Source organism: Lontra canadensis, unplaced genomic scaffold (assembly GCF_010015895.1).
Source record: "Lontra canadensis isolate GAN:19392208 unplaced genomic scaffold, GSC_riverotter_1.0 scaffold5, whole genome shotgun sequence".
NCBI lineage: Eukaryota > Metazoa > Chordata > Mammalia > Carnivora > Mustelidae > Lontra > Lontra canadensis.
The window spans coordinates 24,959,411-24,977,180 of record NW_022630999.1 but is presented as its reverse complement, the minus strand read 5'-3'; the positions used below and the strand labels follow the sequence as shown (position 1 = coordinate 24,977,180).

The 17,770-nt window shown below is 37.2% G+C and overlaps 1 protein-coding gene across 1 annotated transcript; it reads left to right on the top strand.

Moving 5' to 3' along the window:
• Positions 1-2,095: 2,095 nt before the first annotated feature.
• Positions 2,096-16,824, top strand: SLU7 (SLU7 homolog, splicing factor). The gene is made up of 16 exons (XM_032851715.1): positions 2,096-2,206; positions 4,510-4,695; positions 6,110-6,263; positions 6,600-6,680; positions 6,973-7,137; positions 8,036-8,104; positions 11,519-11,566; positions 11,755-11,886; positions 12,159-12,256; positions 12,427-12,494; positions 12,629-12,768; positions 13,639-13,800; positions 15,328-15,432; positions 15,581-15,652; positions 15,764-15,880; positions 16,507-16,824. Exons 2-16 carry the CDS (start codon positions 4,526-4,528, stop codon positions 16,687-16,689), a joined length of 1,764 nt encoding a protein of 587 aa, XP_032707606.1. The 5' UTR covers positions 2,096-2,206; positions 4,510-4,525; the 3' UTR covers positions 16,690-16,824.
• Positions 16,825-17,770: the final 946 nt, after the last annotated feature.

Below are 17,770 nucleotides of genomic sequence, written 5' to 3'. Positions count from 1 at the left end.
TGTGAGATGTGTTCCCTGACTTACGCCTGGTGGGTTTTTTTTTAATAGAATTTATTTTATTTTATTTATTTATTTGAAAGACAGAGATCACAAGTAGGCAGAGAGGCAGGCAGAGAGAGAGGAAGGGAAGCAGGTTCCCTGCTGAGCAGAGAGCCCAATGTGGGCTCAGGGCCCTGGGATCATGACCTGAGCTGAAGGCAGAGGCTTTAACCCACTGAGCCACCCAGGCGCCCATGCCTGGTGGTTTTAAAACAGGCCTCAGCACTTCCAGCATATTTCAGAAATTGTTTAAAGAGATGAAAACAAAGTGTGGGTGATTCAGAGACTACTCACTTTCAAACTATTCTCTGACTCTGTTCCTTCACCTATTGCCCTGTAAATATCAAAATTAGTTATTTACATTCCTGAGCTCTAGGCACTGCAAATTTTTAATAAGAAAAAACATATATTGTATTATGAGAGGCTTTTATTGAGGCAAGTATGTGAGCTATTTTCACTTTTTTAAAATATATATTTACTTGAGAGAGTGAGAGAGAGAGCATGATAGCAGAGAGAGCATGTTGGCAGAGAGAGGAGGAGCAGAGGAATGGGGAGAATCTGACTCCCCACTGAGCAGGGAACCTGACATGGGGCTCCATTCCAGGACTCCAGAAGGGGAAGGCAGACACTTAATTGACTGAGCCACCCAGGGGACCCTTGCTTTTACTCTTAAAAGCAATACATGTTGGGGTGCCTGGGTGGCTCAGTCGGCTAAGCGACACAGTCTTGATTTCAACTCAGGTCATGATTTCCAGGTGCCAGGATCAAGCCCTGCAATCAAGTGGGAAGTCTGCTTGAGGATTCTCTCCCTGTCCCTCTGCCCTCCCCCTGCTCTCTCTCTCTCTCTCTCTCTCTCTCTCTCTTTCTCAACAAATAAATAAGATACCTGATATCTTAAAAAAATTTTTAAATGACAACAGCACAAAGAAGAAAAACACAAGAAATTCTATGAAAATTACTGCTTATTTTCCAGTATTTTATCTTACTTATTACATGAACTTTTTAATAAAGATTTTATTTATTGTTGAGAGACAGAAAGAATGAGCATGGCGGGGGGGCGGGGGGGCGGGGGGGCGGGGCGGGGGCAGAGGGAGAGGGAGAAGCAGACTTCTTGCTAAGCAGCGAGCCCCATACCAGACTGGGCTTGATCCCAAGACTCTGGGATCATCATCTGAGCAGAAGGCAGACGCTTAACTTAATGAGCCACCCAGGCGCCCCCATACCTGTGCTTTATTTTTATTTATTTGTCAGAGAGAGAGAGACAACGGGCACAGGCACAAGCAAGAGGAGTGGCAGGCAGAGGGAGAAGCAGGCTCCACACTGAGCAAGGAGCCCAGTGGGGACTCGATCTCAGGAAGTGGGATGATGACCGACCTAAAAGCAGAGCTTAATCAACTGACCACCCAAGTGTCCCCACACATGTACTTTCAAAGGAGGCTTGGGATGTCATAGATACTATTGTTTTCCCAAAATAGAAATTGTTTTGTACTATTTCTTTTCCAATGATAAAACGCGAGATCACTTCGGTGCAGAATGTCACAATTACCAAATAGTGCCTGACGTTCTCATAGCATCTGGTATTCCTTTCACAGACTTTTTAAAACGAAATTACTTGAATAATCATTTTAGTGTTTCACTCTGTATGATGAAATTTCGAAGAAATACTCTTTTTGCTCACCACGTCTGAAAGTGTTACACAGTATCTGCCTAATTAACGCTAGTTTTAACTGTTTTTTTTTTTTTTTAATTAATATGTCACGAGGTTCCCCGTTCATTTCATAGTTCCGTAGAGAGCCTTAAGCTGTTGTCCGTTCTCGGTACTTCAAAAATACAAACAAAAAACAACAAAAAACACATCCTAAGGCTCTCCGAGTCTAAAAGAAACAACAGTACAAACTCTGGGAACACAAAAGCATCTACTCAAACTAACCTCCTCTTTCCCGAGGTAAATAAAGACGCACTCGAGATCTCGCGATAACAACATCGCGTGGGAGCCTAGGACTCCCCCGTCCCTCGCTCCGGCCGCCTCCATGTTAGTGCGCATGTGTCGCTCGCCCGGAAACTACCGCAGTGGCTGCGGGGAGAGAACTGAAAGGCAGGAAGTAAACATTGACGGATTGACTTCATTTTTGTCGGGTGATTTCGGGGTGGCCTGTGGCCCGACTGGGTAAGAAAACGTGGGAATTTGGGGATCGGGAGGAGATGAAGCTGGAAAACTCTGGGAAATAGGACAAAGGCTCCTATTTCTTAGACACATCCTTACAGAAGTGATGAATTCCAGGTCGAGGAGGGAACGGGGATTGGGAACCGAGAAGAAAGCCACCGTCCTAGGCCTCAGACACTATACTGGTGCCAAGCCAAACCAGGACTGTGTCTTTTTAATGGTTTTTAGAGTAACAGCTATCAGATGTTATTGGAGTTTCACTTCCCAGCTATTAGCTACTTGGGGCTCCTGAGCACTTGATATATGGCTTGTCTGAATACGTGTAAAATTTGTATCAGATTTTAAAGATTTACTTTATTTTTTCTTATGTTCATTGCATGTTAAAATAATATGTTGGCAATATTGGATTAAGTTAAAATATTGTAAAGTAATTTTACCTGCTTTTTACTATCTTAATATGACTACCAGAACTCTTAAAGTGATATATGAGGCTGGCATTGTATTTATCTTTGCCCCGTATTGAGATTTTAGGCTTGTGTAGTGGGATATGACATAATCAAATTTATGTTCTGAAAAAATAACACTGCAGTTTGGAGAACTGATTGGAAAGAAGGACAGGAGACCAATAAGGAGGGAAAAGTAATAATTTATATTAAAATGTTAGCATTGAGAATAGAGAGAAGTAAATAAATCTGAACGCTATTCAGAAGGCAAAAAAAGCAATAGTGATGAAATATTTATGGAGATTAGCTGGAACATATATGTAAAGGTATGAATGGTATTTATCAGTAAGAGAGGAAACAGTGAATGGAGATGCTCATGAATTTGAATTAAGATTTGTTGAGTTCAGGTGTCTCTAAGACGCTCTAAATGGAGATGCTGTGAAGTAAGCAGTTGGAATATATGTATCTGAAGCACAGATAAAAGATCTAGAGAGGAGAAATAGGTTGGAGAGCCAACAGTGGTATATAGTGCCTATTAAAGCCTTAGAAATGGATGAGCTTTCTACTGATGGAGTCCAGAGTGATGAAAGAGACTAGCCTTGTGGAATCCAAAATTAAATAGGCAGAAATAGAGGAACTTGTCAAGAAGACAGGAGCAGCAGGAGAGATTCAAGAAAAACCAAGAGATAATAGTGTTACTTAAGCCAAGAGATACGAATGTTTCAAGAAGGGAAGGAACAGGGGTACCTGGGTGGCTCCATTGGTTGAGCGCCCAACTCTTGATTTCAGCTGATGTCGTCATCTCAGGGTGGTGGGATTGAGTCACAGTCTGTCCAGCTTCCCACTCAGCAGGGACTCTGCGTCTCTATCTCTCCCTCTGCCCACCCCCCCCATACCCACATGCATGCTCTCTTTCCCTCTAAAATAAGTAAATCTTGGGTCACCTGCGTGGCTCAGTCGGTTAAGTGTCTGCTTTTGGCTCAGGTCATGATCCCTGGCTCCTGGGATAAAGCCCCATGTCAGGCTCCCTAGAGTCTGCTTCTCCCTCTGCCCTTTCCCCTGCTCATGCTCTCCCTCCAAAATAAATAAAATCTTTAAAATAAAATATTTTAAAAAGGGGAAGGAAGAGAACTGAAAAATATCTAGTGGATTTAGCACATTGATCCTTGATGACTTAGTGCTAACTCTTCAGAGAGATAGGGGGTGGAAGCTAAATTAGAGTGACTGTGGAAGGAAGTAGAAGATGGGAAAATAGAGAATGGATATAGATAATTCTTCAGGCATTTCATCTTTAAGGAAAATAGGACACTGTTTACTCATGTATGATTAACATGCTAGAAAAGCCTGAGACATACATAGAGAGATTCAGGAGTGTTAATGAGAGAAAGAGTCTTGTGAAATTTTAAGTACACGTGTATGCAGGATGCCTGGGTGGCTCAGTGGGTTAAAGCCTCTGCCTTCGGCTCGGGTCATGATCTCAGGATCCAGGGATCGAGCCCTGCATCGGGCTCTCTGCTCAGCAGGGAATCTGATTCCCCCTCTCTCTCTGCCTGCCTCTCTGCCCACTTGTGATCTCTCTCTCTCTCTGCCAAATAAATTTTTTTTTTAATAAAAAAGAAAAGTACACGTGTATGCTTCTCTCCATTTGTAAATTAGAGTTGAGGAAGGAACTGCAGACAGTACATAGAGACTTTTTGTAGAAAGGAAAGAGACCCTTCCCTCGCAGATACTTTAAGAACATATGAAATACTATGTATAAATGAGACTGCAGTATGTGTTATTAGGGTGTACTTTTGATAATTTCACTAATGAACTCATGAGGGCCTAGTTTATACTAATATATATATATATTTCTTTTCATAGAGGGGTCCAGATAACCATGTCAGCTGCAGCTGTAGATGCAGTTAATGCGGCCCCCCTGTCGGGATCCAAAGAAATGAGTCTAGAGGAACCAAAGAAGATGACCAGAGAGGACTGGAGAAAGAAGAAGGAGCTAGAAGAACAGCGAAAACTGGGTAATGCTCCAGCAGAAGTTGATGAAGAAGGAAAGTAAGTACATTGTTTGCATGATCTGTTCATTAAAAATTGAAATTTATGTTTACTTAGTAATTTCTCATGTTTTGCTTTGACAGTTTTTATTATTTTATCAGATTTGTATATGTAAGATTTAATAATAGAAATGCATTAAAGAACTTCTAATGAACAGCAGTCATCCCTTTCAAGTCTTCCCACTCCCTGTCCCACTCTGCAAAAGTGACTACTTTTAAATCTATTTTGAGTTTTTCTGGTTGATAGCTCCACATCTCTAAATAATGTATCTACATGATTATTTTAATCAACTCTAGGCATTATTAACTAGCTTCTTGATCTTGTGTAAGGTTTATCTACTAACATATATCCCTATTTTCCTTATCTCTTTCCTGACTTCAGTTCTATCACTACTCTTAGTTGCTATATTGGAAATGTTTTCACTCTAAAATAAATTACATTCCTTGAGGCGCCTGGGTGGCTCAGTGGGTTAGGCCTCACCTTCGGCTCAGGTCATGATCTCAAGGTCCTGGGATCGAGCCCTCCATCGGGCTCTCTGCTTAGCAGAGAGCCTACTTTCCCCTCTCTCTGCCTACTGCTCTGCCTACTTGTGACTTCTCTGTCAAATAAATAAATAAAATCTTTAAAACAAATTACATTCCTTATCTTCAGGTTTTTTTGTTTTGTTTTGTTTTGTTTTCTACTATAGTATAGAGATACCAAGCATATCCCCCCCCCCCACTACACTATCTCTGTTTTTACAATCTATATAGGTTACCTTTGTAATTGTAATACCAATTATTTTTAAACTTTATTTTTTTTTCTTTAAAGATTTTTATTTAATTGATGGAGAGAGAGACACAGCGAGAGAGGGAACACAAGGAGGGGGAGTGGGAGAGGGAGAAGCAGGCTTCCCACCCAGCAGGGAGCCCAATGCAGGCCTTGATCTCAGACCCTGGGATCATGACCTGATCCGAAGGCTCAGAACCTTTAATCAAGAATTAAAGAACCTTTAATCAAGTTATATCAGAATATAGAACCTTTTACCTGGGATTAAAATTTACAATACATACTACTTTTGTTTCTGTGTTTTCTTTTCTATATTTTTTGTTGCTAAAATACTTAAACTTTCTCATTTATAAAAGTATGGAGACTTTAAGTAGTTTTACTCTTAATGAGTAAGTCATTAAAATTAATTCTAATTTTTTTCGGGTTTTTTTATTTATTTGACAGAGAAAAAGATCACAAGTAGGCAGAGAGGCAGGCAGAGAGAGAAGGGGAAGCAGGCTCCCTGCTGAGCAGAGAGCCCGATGCAGGGCTTGATCCCAAGACCCTGAGATCATGACCTGAGCCAATGGCAGAGGCTTAACCCACTGAACCACCTAGGCGCCTCCACAAACTTTATTCTTAAAAAATATATTTTTTTTAATTACAGAGACATCAACCCTCATATACCTCAGTATATTTCTTCAGTGCCATGGTATATCGATCCGTCAAAAAGACCTACTTTAAAGCACCAGAGACCACAACCAGAGAAACAGAAGCAATACAGCTCATCTGGAGAATGGTACAAGAGAGGTGTAAAAGAGGTATGTGAGCAACTTTTATATATATCCTTATGAAAATGGAGATTTTATTTTAAGAACTTAATTTAAGAACCTTTAATCAAGTTATATCAGAATATAGAACCTTTTACCTGGGATTAAAATTTACAATACATACTACTTTTGTTTCTGTGTTTTCTTTTCTACATTTTATGTTGCTAAAATACTTAAACTTTCTCATTTATAAAAGTATGGAGACTTTAAGTAGTTTTATTCTTAATGAGTAAGTCACTTCACTAGACAATATAGTAATGAGAACCAAAATTATTTCTAACTTATTCAGAAATAAAACATTTTGTTTTTCTTTATATCCATTTACAGAATTCCATAACTACTAAGTACCGCAAGGGGGCATGTGAAAATTGCGGGGCCATGACACACAAAAAGAAAGACTGCTTTGAGGTAAGTTCATCTTTGAGAATTCTAGAAACTTGTCAGAGAGTCTCTTTTTTCCTATCAAAGAGCTTAATTCTATTTTTCTAAAGTTACCTAAATTTTTGTACAAGTTAAATAAAAATTTATTTGAGTGAGATTAGTTTAGCACCATCATAATTTTCTGCTGGGAGAGTAACTGATAATTGAACAGACCACAAACTTGCATGGTATGTTTATGCTTGCTTTATAAAGGTTTCCTGAAATTTTCCTCTAGGCTACAGGAACTTGGGGAAAGGTTTGATTTTATTCTATTTCCCAGAGACCTAGGCGAGTTGGAGCAAAATTTACAGGTACTAATATAGCTCCAGATGAACATGTCCAGCCTCAGCTGATGTTCGACTATGATGGGAAGAGGGACCGGTGGAATGGCTACAATCCAGAGGAACACATGAAAATTGTGGAAGAATACGCCAAAGTGGATCTGGTGAGCAAAGTTCCCTGCTTTCCCACACTCCTTAAAGAATGTACATTTTGCTGTATCATTGATTAAGCGACTCTGTTTTTGAGTGTTCGAGCAATATAAAAATGGTGGCGTTTTTATTATAGTAGTAGTAGGTCTGATAGAAGAGAAGAGTGAAAATAAAGTGTGCTAACCGTAGTGGCAGCAGTTTCTTCTTACTTGATTCTTGTATTTTTTATTTAACTCCCTAACTGAGGCTGCAGAAGATATTGGAAGCATGAGAACGGATTAGTATCTAGGGCTTTTGGATTTTTAAGGTTATGAACTCTTTCCCGGCCCCACACACTGCATCTTGTCTGGGCCTATTTACAGATGTCTCACATAGCGTTTGAGAGAAGTGAAAGGAGAACAGGATAACACATATCAGAAAATTGAATTTTATTTTAATTCAGCTTCAGGTTTTTTTGTTACGATTTTATCAGCTTTCCCCCATTCCTTCAAATCCACAGTAATGCTGCTTTTTTTTTTCTTATGTAGATTTTACATTTAAAAATCACTGGATTTATATAATGTAAATTTCATCTATTCTTGAACAATGGAATATGTGGTAATCCTGGGCCTGTCAGGCAAACATCAGTCATCTGGGGCCAGGTGACAGCTGCCCCTTTTGGATAGGGCTTGTTCTTTACAGTTTAATCACTAGTGCTTTTTCGGCCAGTTTACATTAATGCCTGACTCGAACAGGAGTTTGTAAATCCTGTTATTTAGAAATCATACATCTAGAGTTAAAAGAAATCTCAAAGAGATGACCTTGTTTATTGACCTTTCTGGAAACAATAAATTTATTAATTTTAAGTATATAAAAATTAAATGTTCATTTGAATGTTGTAAAGTAAATTTCAAATGTTTCTTTTTTTGTTAGGCAAAACGAACCCTGAAAGCCCAGAAACTCCAAGAGGAATTAGCCTCAGGAAAATTAGTGGAACAGGCTGTAAGTAATAAAAATGGTCCATAAAGACATTAAACTCTTAGTAAACAAAAAATGAAAATCAAAACAAGAATTCATTTTATATCTGTCTAGTTAGGAAAGACTTAGGAAGAGAGAAGTGCTATTGAGGGGAAAGACTAAAACTGGCACTTCTATAACATTCATGGGAACATACCTTGATGCAGTCATTTTGGAAAGAATATTGCCATAAGATATTTATATACATTTTCTGGAATTAAGTCAGTAGGTCCTTTTATCCTAAAGAATTTCCTAGTAATCAGAAAAAAAAGATCACATATGCAAAGATATTCATTGTAACACTTTTTAAAATGGCAAGAAATTGAAATAGCCTAAACAGGAGTAAGGAGTTGGTGAAGTAAACTGTCCTGCATCTGTATAATAGAATGTTGCATAGTTCTTAAATGACTTTTATCAACACTTGTAACAACAATGGATAACACTTATATTTAAATAACATATGAAAAAAATATTGTAATATCACATAGGAAAAAAAACCAGAATACTGATTCTCATTCACTGTAGAATTAGTAAATTTTTCTTGGTATTTTTACTAGTATCTTCTACATTTTCCATAATAACTATAGTAATTTTATAGCGGAATAAAAAAATCTATAGTAAAGCTGTATTGCCAATTTTTTATTCATGACAGCTTTATAGTTAATGCATACTGTGCTTGGTAAAGGTTTTCTTTTTAACAAATTGATGGCACACATAAATAATAAGTAAAACATTTGGAGTTTAAATTCCTAAAAGGGACTCAGCAAATATGGGTTACAAACAGACCTAAGTAAGTAATCACCACCTGAGCAGTCACTGAGGCCACCTGGCAGGAAAGTTCACAGCACAGGTTAACAGAGTGATATCAAAATGCAGCTCTGTCCCTGGCCAGTTAGGTGGTCACAGAAAAAGTAATTTATTTCTCTGAGCCTCAGTTTATCATCTCAAGTAGAGACACCACCACCTACTGCCTAGGAGGCCTAGCATCATATCACAATGTAAGTAAACACTTGATAATTAGAAGCTGTTACTATTACCAGCTCTGGAAAAGAAAACTTGCTGTTTCTCTTGTTCTACTATATTCTCTATTGTTTGTTGTAACCTGGTCTAATTTATTTCGCCGGTAAGCATACTTAAATGTGTATAGGAGACTGATGATTTGTGCCCACTTCAGTACTTGGATATTAATATTAATTACGTGCAGTAGAATAGTCTACCATAGAGATTGAACTTTTTGTATGGCAGTATAAATGTTTTTTGTTGAACTAGCAACTTGTGGGAACAAAAAACATTTCTGGGGTGCCTGGCTGGCTTAGTCAATAGAATGTGCAACTTTTGATCTCGGGGTTGTGAGTTCAAGCCCCACATTGGACCATACATAAAAAATAAAATATATATATATATTATGTTAGTAGAAATATATATATATATATATTTCTGATGCTGAAAATAGTACATACTCAGTGAAAAAATAGAAAATTATAAAGAAGAAAATAAGTATCTTTTATGTTAATTATTAACCTTTTAAAGTAGGCCTTTCCAGGGCCCACTCCGCCTCCCCACATGTATCTATATGTGTGTAATTATAACACGTTTTTAACATGGATTTCATCTTTACATACCTATTTATCACCTACTCTTTCAAATAATATATAGTGCAGTGAACTTATGTTTTCTCTGTCATTATAGACCTATCTATTTTTATATTAATTCACATGGTTCAAAACTCAAGATGTGCAGTTATCTATTAAGAAGATATGCAGCAAAAAGTCTCCCATCCTGGCCTCCATCTACCTTATCTCTAAACCTCACCCCGCCATAATCTGTTTTATTTTTCTTGTGGATCCTTTCAGAGTTTCACAAACAAAAACAAATAATATTATTCCCACCTTTCTCTCCCCTTTTTTTTTAACAATAACTGCAAAAAAAAAAAAAGAGGAGCAAATTCTGTTTTTTTCCTGCAAATTGGATAAAATCACTTCTAATGGATGTTCAGTATTCACTGAGTGCAGTAATTTATGTAACAATTGTCTATTATTAATTTGACCTTTCCCAGATTTTTGATACTATATACAACACTGTAAATAACATTGTTTTACATACCACTTATATAATTGATTTATATAATTGACATATTCCCTTAGGACAAATTCCTTAATGTGTAATTGATGCAGTGAATATTTTTATTTAAAATTTTAATGTCATGCAGCGCCTGGGTGGCTCAGTGGGTTAAAGCCTCTGCCTTCCGCTCAGGTCATGATCCCAGGGTCCTGGGATCGAGCCCCACATCGGGCTCTCTGCTTAGCGGGGAGCCTGCTTCCTCCTCTCTCTGCCTCTCTGCCTACTTGTGATCTCTGTCTGTCAAATAAATAAATAAAATATTTAAAAAAATAAAAAATGAAAATAAAATTTTAATGTCATATCACTTAAGTACCATTCAGGAAAGCTATACAAATTTATGTGCACACATATATATATAATGTCCACATATACATAATCATTGTGTTTATATAGAGAGGATAGATATATTCATACACACTCATATTTCCACATCCCCCCACTAATGCTCTAAAGTAGTCTTTTTAACTTTGAAGACTTTTAAAAGGACATGATAAGATGCTGACTACTTTGCTATAGGCCTTTTGTGGAGTTAGAGAAAATCCTGACCAATGCTAATGAAGGAAGGATGTCTTTGTGACTAGGATATCAGACTCTCCTTAAATTACAGTACGGTGGCGTGCCTGGGTGGCTCATTGGGTTAAGCCTCTGCCTTCTGCTCAGGTCATGATCCCAGGGTCCTGGGATCCAGCCCTGCATCCGGCTCTCTGCTCGGCCGGGAGCCTGCTTCCCCCTCTCTCTGCCTGCCTCTCTGGCTACTTGTGATCTCTCTCTCTCTCTCTGTCAAATAAATAAATAAAATCTTCAAAAAAAAATTACAGTATTGTATCATTTGAGTAGATACCTCATTGCGTGATTTTGCAAAAGTTGTTTTGGCTCTAAAGATACTTATTACATGATTCTAGTAACATTTTCTTTTTAGACTTGATAGAAGAACTCCAGTGAGGCTTGGCAAAAATGGTATATGCCTGAAGGTTAACATATAAGAAATGAATATATATTGGATACATTGGTCATTTTAATGTCCTTCCTACCTTTGTGCAATTATAATCCTGTATCACTGAAAATTCTCTAGAAATTTTCTGGCTTTGTAGACAGTCTGATAAAAGCATTCACAGTGACATACTGGTATTCAGAATTTACATGCTGATTACAATGAGAAATAGGATTTGTTCAGCTAGATTTAACTTATGATATTTTACCTATATATTTAAAGTGTTAAATAATCAGTAGATTCAGGGGAATAAAATTACAAATTTTTTTTCTTCTTGAATGATGCAGAATTCTCCAAAACACCAGTGGGGAGAAGAGGAACCAAATTCTCAGACGGTAATAAATATGTGCCCTGTCTGGGTATACATTAAATTTTTCAGTTTCTGACAGCTAATAACAATAACAATAATAATAATAGCTTTAAGAAATATAAGTAAATAAGAGTTTGGTTAGAGGGAAAACAGGAACTAGATGTGGCTGTTTTTTTCTTATAATTTGTTTTTCCTTCTTTCCCCTCCCTTCAGGAAAAAGATCATAATAGTGAAGATGAGGATGAAGATAAATATGCAGACGATATTGACATGCCTGGACAGAACTTTGACTCTAAGAGGCGAATTACTGTCCGGAATCTCAGGATTCGAGAAGATATTGCAAAAGTAAGCCTTGCCAACTCAACATATACATCCAAAAAAATGTTTGTCTTCCCACCCCAGATTTTGTCTACTCATCTGGTATCTGAGCACTGTATGGGTTGATATAGTTTGTCATTCCAAGATTAAGTATCATTCTGTTTTTTCCTCTTCATCTGTACCCCACCAATGCATACACACATGTAATTGATCATGATTAATTCCTCCGCCTAGTCTGCTGAAATCTTTTTTTGACAGACGTAAACATTAATGCAGTCTTAAAACATTTTTCCTTCTAGTATTTGCGGAATTTAGATCCAAATTCTGCTTACTATGATCCCAAAACTAGAGCGATGAGAGAGAATCCCTATGCCAACGCAGGGAAGAATCCAGATGAGTAAGTATCAAGTTAAATGTATAGATTTCACGGTGGGGGAGGAGCGTTTTTAATCATAAAACTGAATCTGAGTTAAAATGAACAACATCTGTGGCTGGGTCAGAAAAGAATGAACTTTCCTTAAAGAAAGCAATTTCTGAAGCAATTCGTTTTTTAACTTGTATTTACAGAGTGAGCTATGCAGGGGATAACTTTGTAAGATACACAGGAGACACCATTTCAATGGCTCAGACACAGTGTAAGTGTTTACTCTATGTCAAGGTATTTTATATCCGCTCTAAAGAAATTTGGTGGCATTTTTAGAAGCTTGTTTTCAATAAGTATGCAATAAATATAGCTGAGAACTCATTAAGATGCTTTTGATTATTGTAGTGTTTGCTTGGGAAGCCTATGACAAGGGATCTGAAGTGCATCTACAGGCTGATCCTACAAAACTAGAGCTGCTATACAAGTCCTTCAAAGTCAAAAAAGAAGACTTCAAAGAACAGCAGAAAGAAAGCATCTTGGAAAAGGTAATTTTGATCAGAATGCAAAGAAAAGAATGTTCATTAACGAGAAATGACCAGTTCACCATTTGATTTACATGTGGAATACAACACACAGAGAGGCTCTTTTAGTTCGTTAGGACTCATTCTACCCTCCTATTAACTTGATCAACTGTATACATTATCAGTATATCCATATCAGGAAGCTTTTGCAGCAAAACAAACCATGGAAAAACTTAGTAGTTTAAAATAAACATTTGTTATTCCTCACAATTTTGTATGTCAGCTGGGTCTCCTGGTCTGGGCCTGCTCATCTGAAGCTGGATGATCTAGAATGGTCTCATTCCGGTCTCTAGCAGTTAGCAGGCTAATTATCCTAAAAGCCCACCTCTGGAACAGCTCATCTCTGCCCCATGTGAGCTCTTACCCTATAGTAGGCCAGTCCAGCTTCAGCAGGCATTCTCGGTACCAGAGACTAGTAACAAAAAGCATGATGCCCCAGTGCACGAGTGCTCTTCAGGGCTTTGCTTGCATCGCATTTTCCAGTTTCCCACAGGCCTAAACAAGTAACATGGCCAGGCCCAGATTCAGAGGTTGGAGAAGCTGTTTCTTGAGGGGAAGAGTAGCAAAGTCATGTGGCAAATGGGCATGCATACGAGAATAAAAGGAATTAATGGCCATTTTGTAATCTACACACTCAAAAGATGAATAGCAGCTGGAGACATCTTTTATTTCCCTCTAAGATTTTTGTGGCTTTTTTTTTACTGTATTTTGCATAACAAAGGCTATAATGATTATTCCTTTAATGTTTCTGATTAGAAATAAACCCCATCAATAGAGATTTGAATGTGAATCTTTGCTGTAAAATGTATTTAATAATGTTCGCTGTTCTTTTAGTATGGTGGCCAGGAACACTTGGATGCCCCTCCAGCTGAATTGCTTTTAGCTCAGACTGAAGACTATGTGGAGTATTCAAGACATGGAACAGTCATCAAAGGACAGGAGCGGGCTGTCGCCTGCTCTAAGTATGAGGAGGATGTGAAGATCCACAATCACACAGTATGTGCTAAACCAGAACTATTTGGTGTCCTTGTTAGCATTTTGCTCTGGGTCATATTTTCTTACTACAACAGTAGCAAATCATTGTTGTGCTTTTCTTTTTTTTTTTACATTTTAATTTTGTTTTATGAAATTTTTCCAAAAATACAAAAAATGTGGAAGAATACTATTATGTTCGTCCACATAGCTACTACTTAGATTCAGAAAATTTTTGCATGTTGGTATATATGCTTTGGGGTGTGTACATGCACGCGTGTGTGTATATGCATGTGAATATAATATATATATAAAATTTATATTTTTTTAACTAAAACATTTGAAAATCACAGATACTATGATATTTCATCCATAGAAACTGTATCATGTGTCTTCTAAAATCAGGGATATTCCCCTCCATAACTATCACACTTTAAAAATTGACACAACTCCTTCATATCATCTAATCTCTGGTTCTTAATCACATTACTAAAATATACACAAAAATGTCTTTAAAGAGGTGGCTTGTTTTTGTCTTGTGTCAGAATCCAATCAGAGTTCATTTTGGTTGTTGTATCTCTTTTTCTTTATCTTCCTCTGTCATAGCTCCCTTTTTTCATGACGGCAACTCTTAAACAGATGAGGCCAGTTATTTTTTAAACTGTGTCATATTCTGTATTTGACTGATTCCTAGTGATATAGGATTTATTCCTCTATCTTCTGCATTTCCTATAAACAGGAATTCAGAGCTAAAGGCTTGATTAGTTATAAGTTCAAAATTATGACAACATTTGTGACACAGAAAATTCATAATTCATACATTTTATGATGAATTCTACTGTCTCACATCATAAAACATATGTTATTTGCTATACTCTTGAAGTACTCAAACTATAATTGTCAAAGTCAGGTCAAAAACTGAACTAGCTATAGAAGCCAGGCCACTAAATGTATATGAGCAAAATGAGCCAGGCACACACACAGAACACAAATCCTGTCTAAAAGGGGCATCCAGGGCACCTGAGTGGCTCAGTCATTAAACGTCTGCCTTCAGCTCAGGTCATGATCCCAGGGTTCTGGGATCAAGTCCCACATCAGGCTCCCTGCTGGCCTACTTCTTCCTCTCCCATTCCCTCTGCTTATGTTCCCTCTCACTGTCTCTCTCTCTGTCAAATAAGTAAAAATCTTTTTAAAAAAATAAATAATAAATAAAAAAATAAAAGGGACATCCACTGGTAACCAACAGCCAGTTCTTGCCAAGTGGGAATGTGGGCCCAGAATTTCCCAGTTCTTAATTTTTGAAGAGAAATCAGATAATCCTAAATTTTTTTTATAGTTTTGGGAATGGAAAGCGAGACCATTATAATTTAATGGCTGCTTCTTACACCTGAGGTCAGGCCACCCTTTCCCTATTAGCTTGCCGTGGAATCCCCATAGTTTTCCTCCCAAATTACCTTTTAAAGGGCTGTATTATTTGGTACTCATATCAACAGTATATGAGAATCCCTAGTTTCAGTTTCCTTTTTAAGTAACAACTCTCTCTCTCTGCAGCATATCTGGGGATCGTACTGGAAAGAAGGCCGATGGGGATACAAATGCTGTCACTCTTTTTTCAAGTATTCCTATTGCACTGGAGAAGCTGGCAAGGAGATTGCTGTAAGTAATTGTCCTCTAGTTCTTAAACTGTAACACAACCAAAGCTCTTAAGTCAGAATCTGTATTAAGTATGTTTTCTCATATTTCAAATGTTAACTTTTTCTTCAGTGATTAGTAACTATGATAAGTCAAATATATTTTCCCACAGAATTCAGAGGAATGTATTATAAATGATATAACTGGAGAAGAATCTGTGAAAAAACCTCAAACCCTCATGGAGGTAAGTCTAATCATTTGTCCTGAATTAAGTCTTGGAAGGCTGACTTTAAAATTTGTGCCGGATCTTTGTTTTTGCATTAATAACACTATATATTTCAACCCTCCCTGTCAGATGCATCAGGAAAAACTAAAAGAAGATAAAAAGAAGAAAAAGAAGAAGAAAAAGAAGCATCGAAAGAGCAGTTCAGATAGTGATGATGAAGAAAAGAAACATGAAAAATTGAAAAAGGTCTCTGTGAACTCTAAATAGTCAAAGTGATGACAGTATTCTTTATTTGTAGCAACCTTAAGAAATGAGGAAATAAGCCCCAAGTCTGGGTGATTTGTTTAGGTTACCTTGTATCAGGTCTAGGGTGCAAAAGGAGATTTTTGTGTATCTCAGTATTCCCTGTTTCTTGGAATGTTTGATAAAAATTACTAACATACTGAAGAAATGTGCTTTTAAAGCTGTTATTTTAGAGTTATTGACTGCCCAGAAAGAATTGCCTTTTAGGTCTATAATTTGTAAGTTTCAACAAGTCCTTGGGAAAAGTCAGAATGGTAGTTTCCACCAGAAGCATCAGTTGTGGACTTCTGTTAGTGAAATCAATATCATTGAATCTTTGTTATTAAGTAAATTTTTTTAACATTGAAAATGTGGTAGAATGTTTTGTGCTATATGAAAATACTGTATCAGCCAAGTAGTGATTAGTTACAGCTTGACAGTAGGAGGGCTGACACTTTAAGCTCTTTTGAACAATCTATGTTTTTGATATGACAATTTATATTCAGTGGGGTCTTTTGGTATTCTGCTACTTTAGAACAGAAGAGATCTGATGTAGAGCTGTGGTTCTCATGTTTTTCCTCTCACTATAGGCATTGAATGCAGAGGAGGCCCGCCTTCTTCATGTCAAGGAGATCATGCAAATTGATGAGAGGAAGCGGCCTTACAACAGCATATATGAAACTCGGGAACCCACTGAAGAGGAAATGGAAGCCTATAGAATGAAACGTCAGAGGCCAGATGACCCCATGGCTTCCTTCCTTGGACAGCAGTAACTAGTTATAGACAGTCACCCAAGATAGACACAGCTGATACATTCTTTTCAGCTTCTTGCTGATGATTATAGATGGAAAAACCCATGACTACTACTCTTGCTGCCTGACTTTAATAAAGACTCCAGAAGTCTCATAGCAAATTCATTTCTTTACACACTGAAGAAACAAAAACAAAGAGGAAGTACATTAAGTGTATATTTTGATTTTACTTCCAGTTTTATATTAGGTGATGTGCAAAGAGGCCTTGGCTCTCTACCTAACAAGAACATCTTCTATTCAACATTTATTAAGTCTCTAACTTTATTTCCTCAATTCTTATGGCCCTTTATCTAGTGCTAGTACACATTTTAAAGGCAGATGAGTTACTCTTTCTCAAAATCACAGTTTTGTTTTTTCAAATTACTAGTAACTATGGTTGTAGTTATTTGAGTATCGTTTGTTTTTGCCTTCTAAGGTTTTCTTGGTCTAAAGCTAAAAATAAATTGGGTTCCTGAAAGGAAACCTTTGGAATATATGTATGACTTTATCCCCCATTTCAGTCTGTATAGTAATAATTCTGTTTTCTATTTGGTTATAAAATTTTGATTTTTAAAATATTTCCTTATACTTTATACCCAGAACTAAATGGATTAGTCTTTGAATGGAAAAATAACTCTTTTGTTATCTTCGAGTCACTGACCAGTACTAGGTCTTTTACCATTCTGGACATGAGCCTTTAGACACAGAAACCCTTTCCTCTATCATAGAGTATGGTTTGTGGTACTATTTGTTGTTTTAATTGTGATTGCCTTTATGTAATGATCATGAATATTAAGTTTTAGAAGATTGTAGAGTATCCATTGTACCTAATCTTTACAGAAAGCAAAAATTGCTTGTAATTGTATAAAAATTGCAGAAAGCAAAACCTGAAATTGAAGGTTTCTTCAGAGAATTACAAGGATAGCTTATAGGGCTATTAATAACTGAGACTACCATGATCCTCAGGCCTCTTCTAAGAACATTGTGAAGATAATACAGTGAGAGTGGGATCATGAAAACAGCCTGTTTCAAACCCTGACATAAGTAATTGGCTTTTAACAGC

Bases quoted from the DNA above. Each gene is read 5' to 3' on its own strand.
- SLU7 (XM_032851715.1), top strand. From the start codon at position 4,526: ATGTCAGCTGCAGCTGTAGATGCAGTTAATGCGGCCCCCCTGTCGGGA. The intron at 7,138-8,035 runs GTGAGCAAAGTT...TTTTTTTGTTAG, and splicing joins AATACGCCAAAGTGGATCTG to GCAAAACGAACCCTGAAAGC. The intron at 11,887-12,158 runs GTAAGCCTTGCC...TTTTCCTTCTAG, and splicing joins TTCGAGAAGATATTGCAAAA to TATTTGCGGAATTTAGATCC.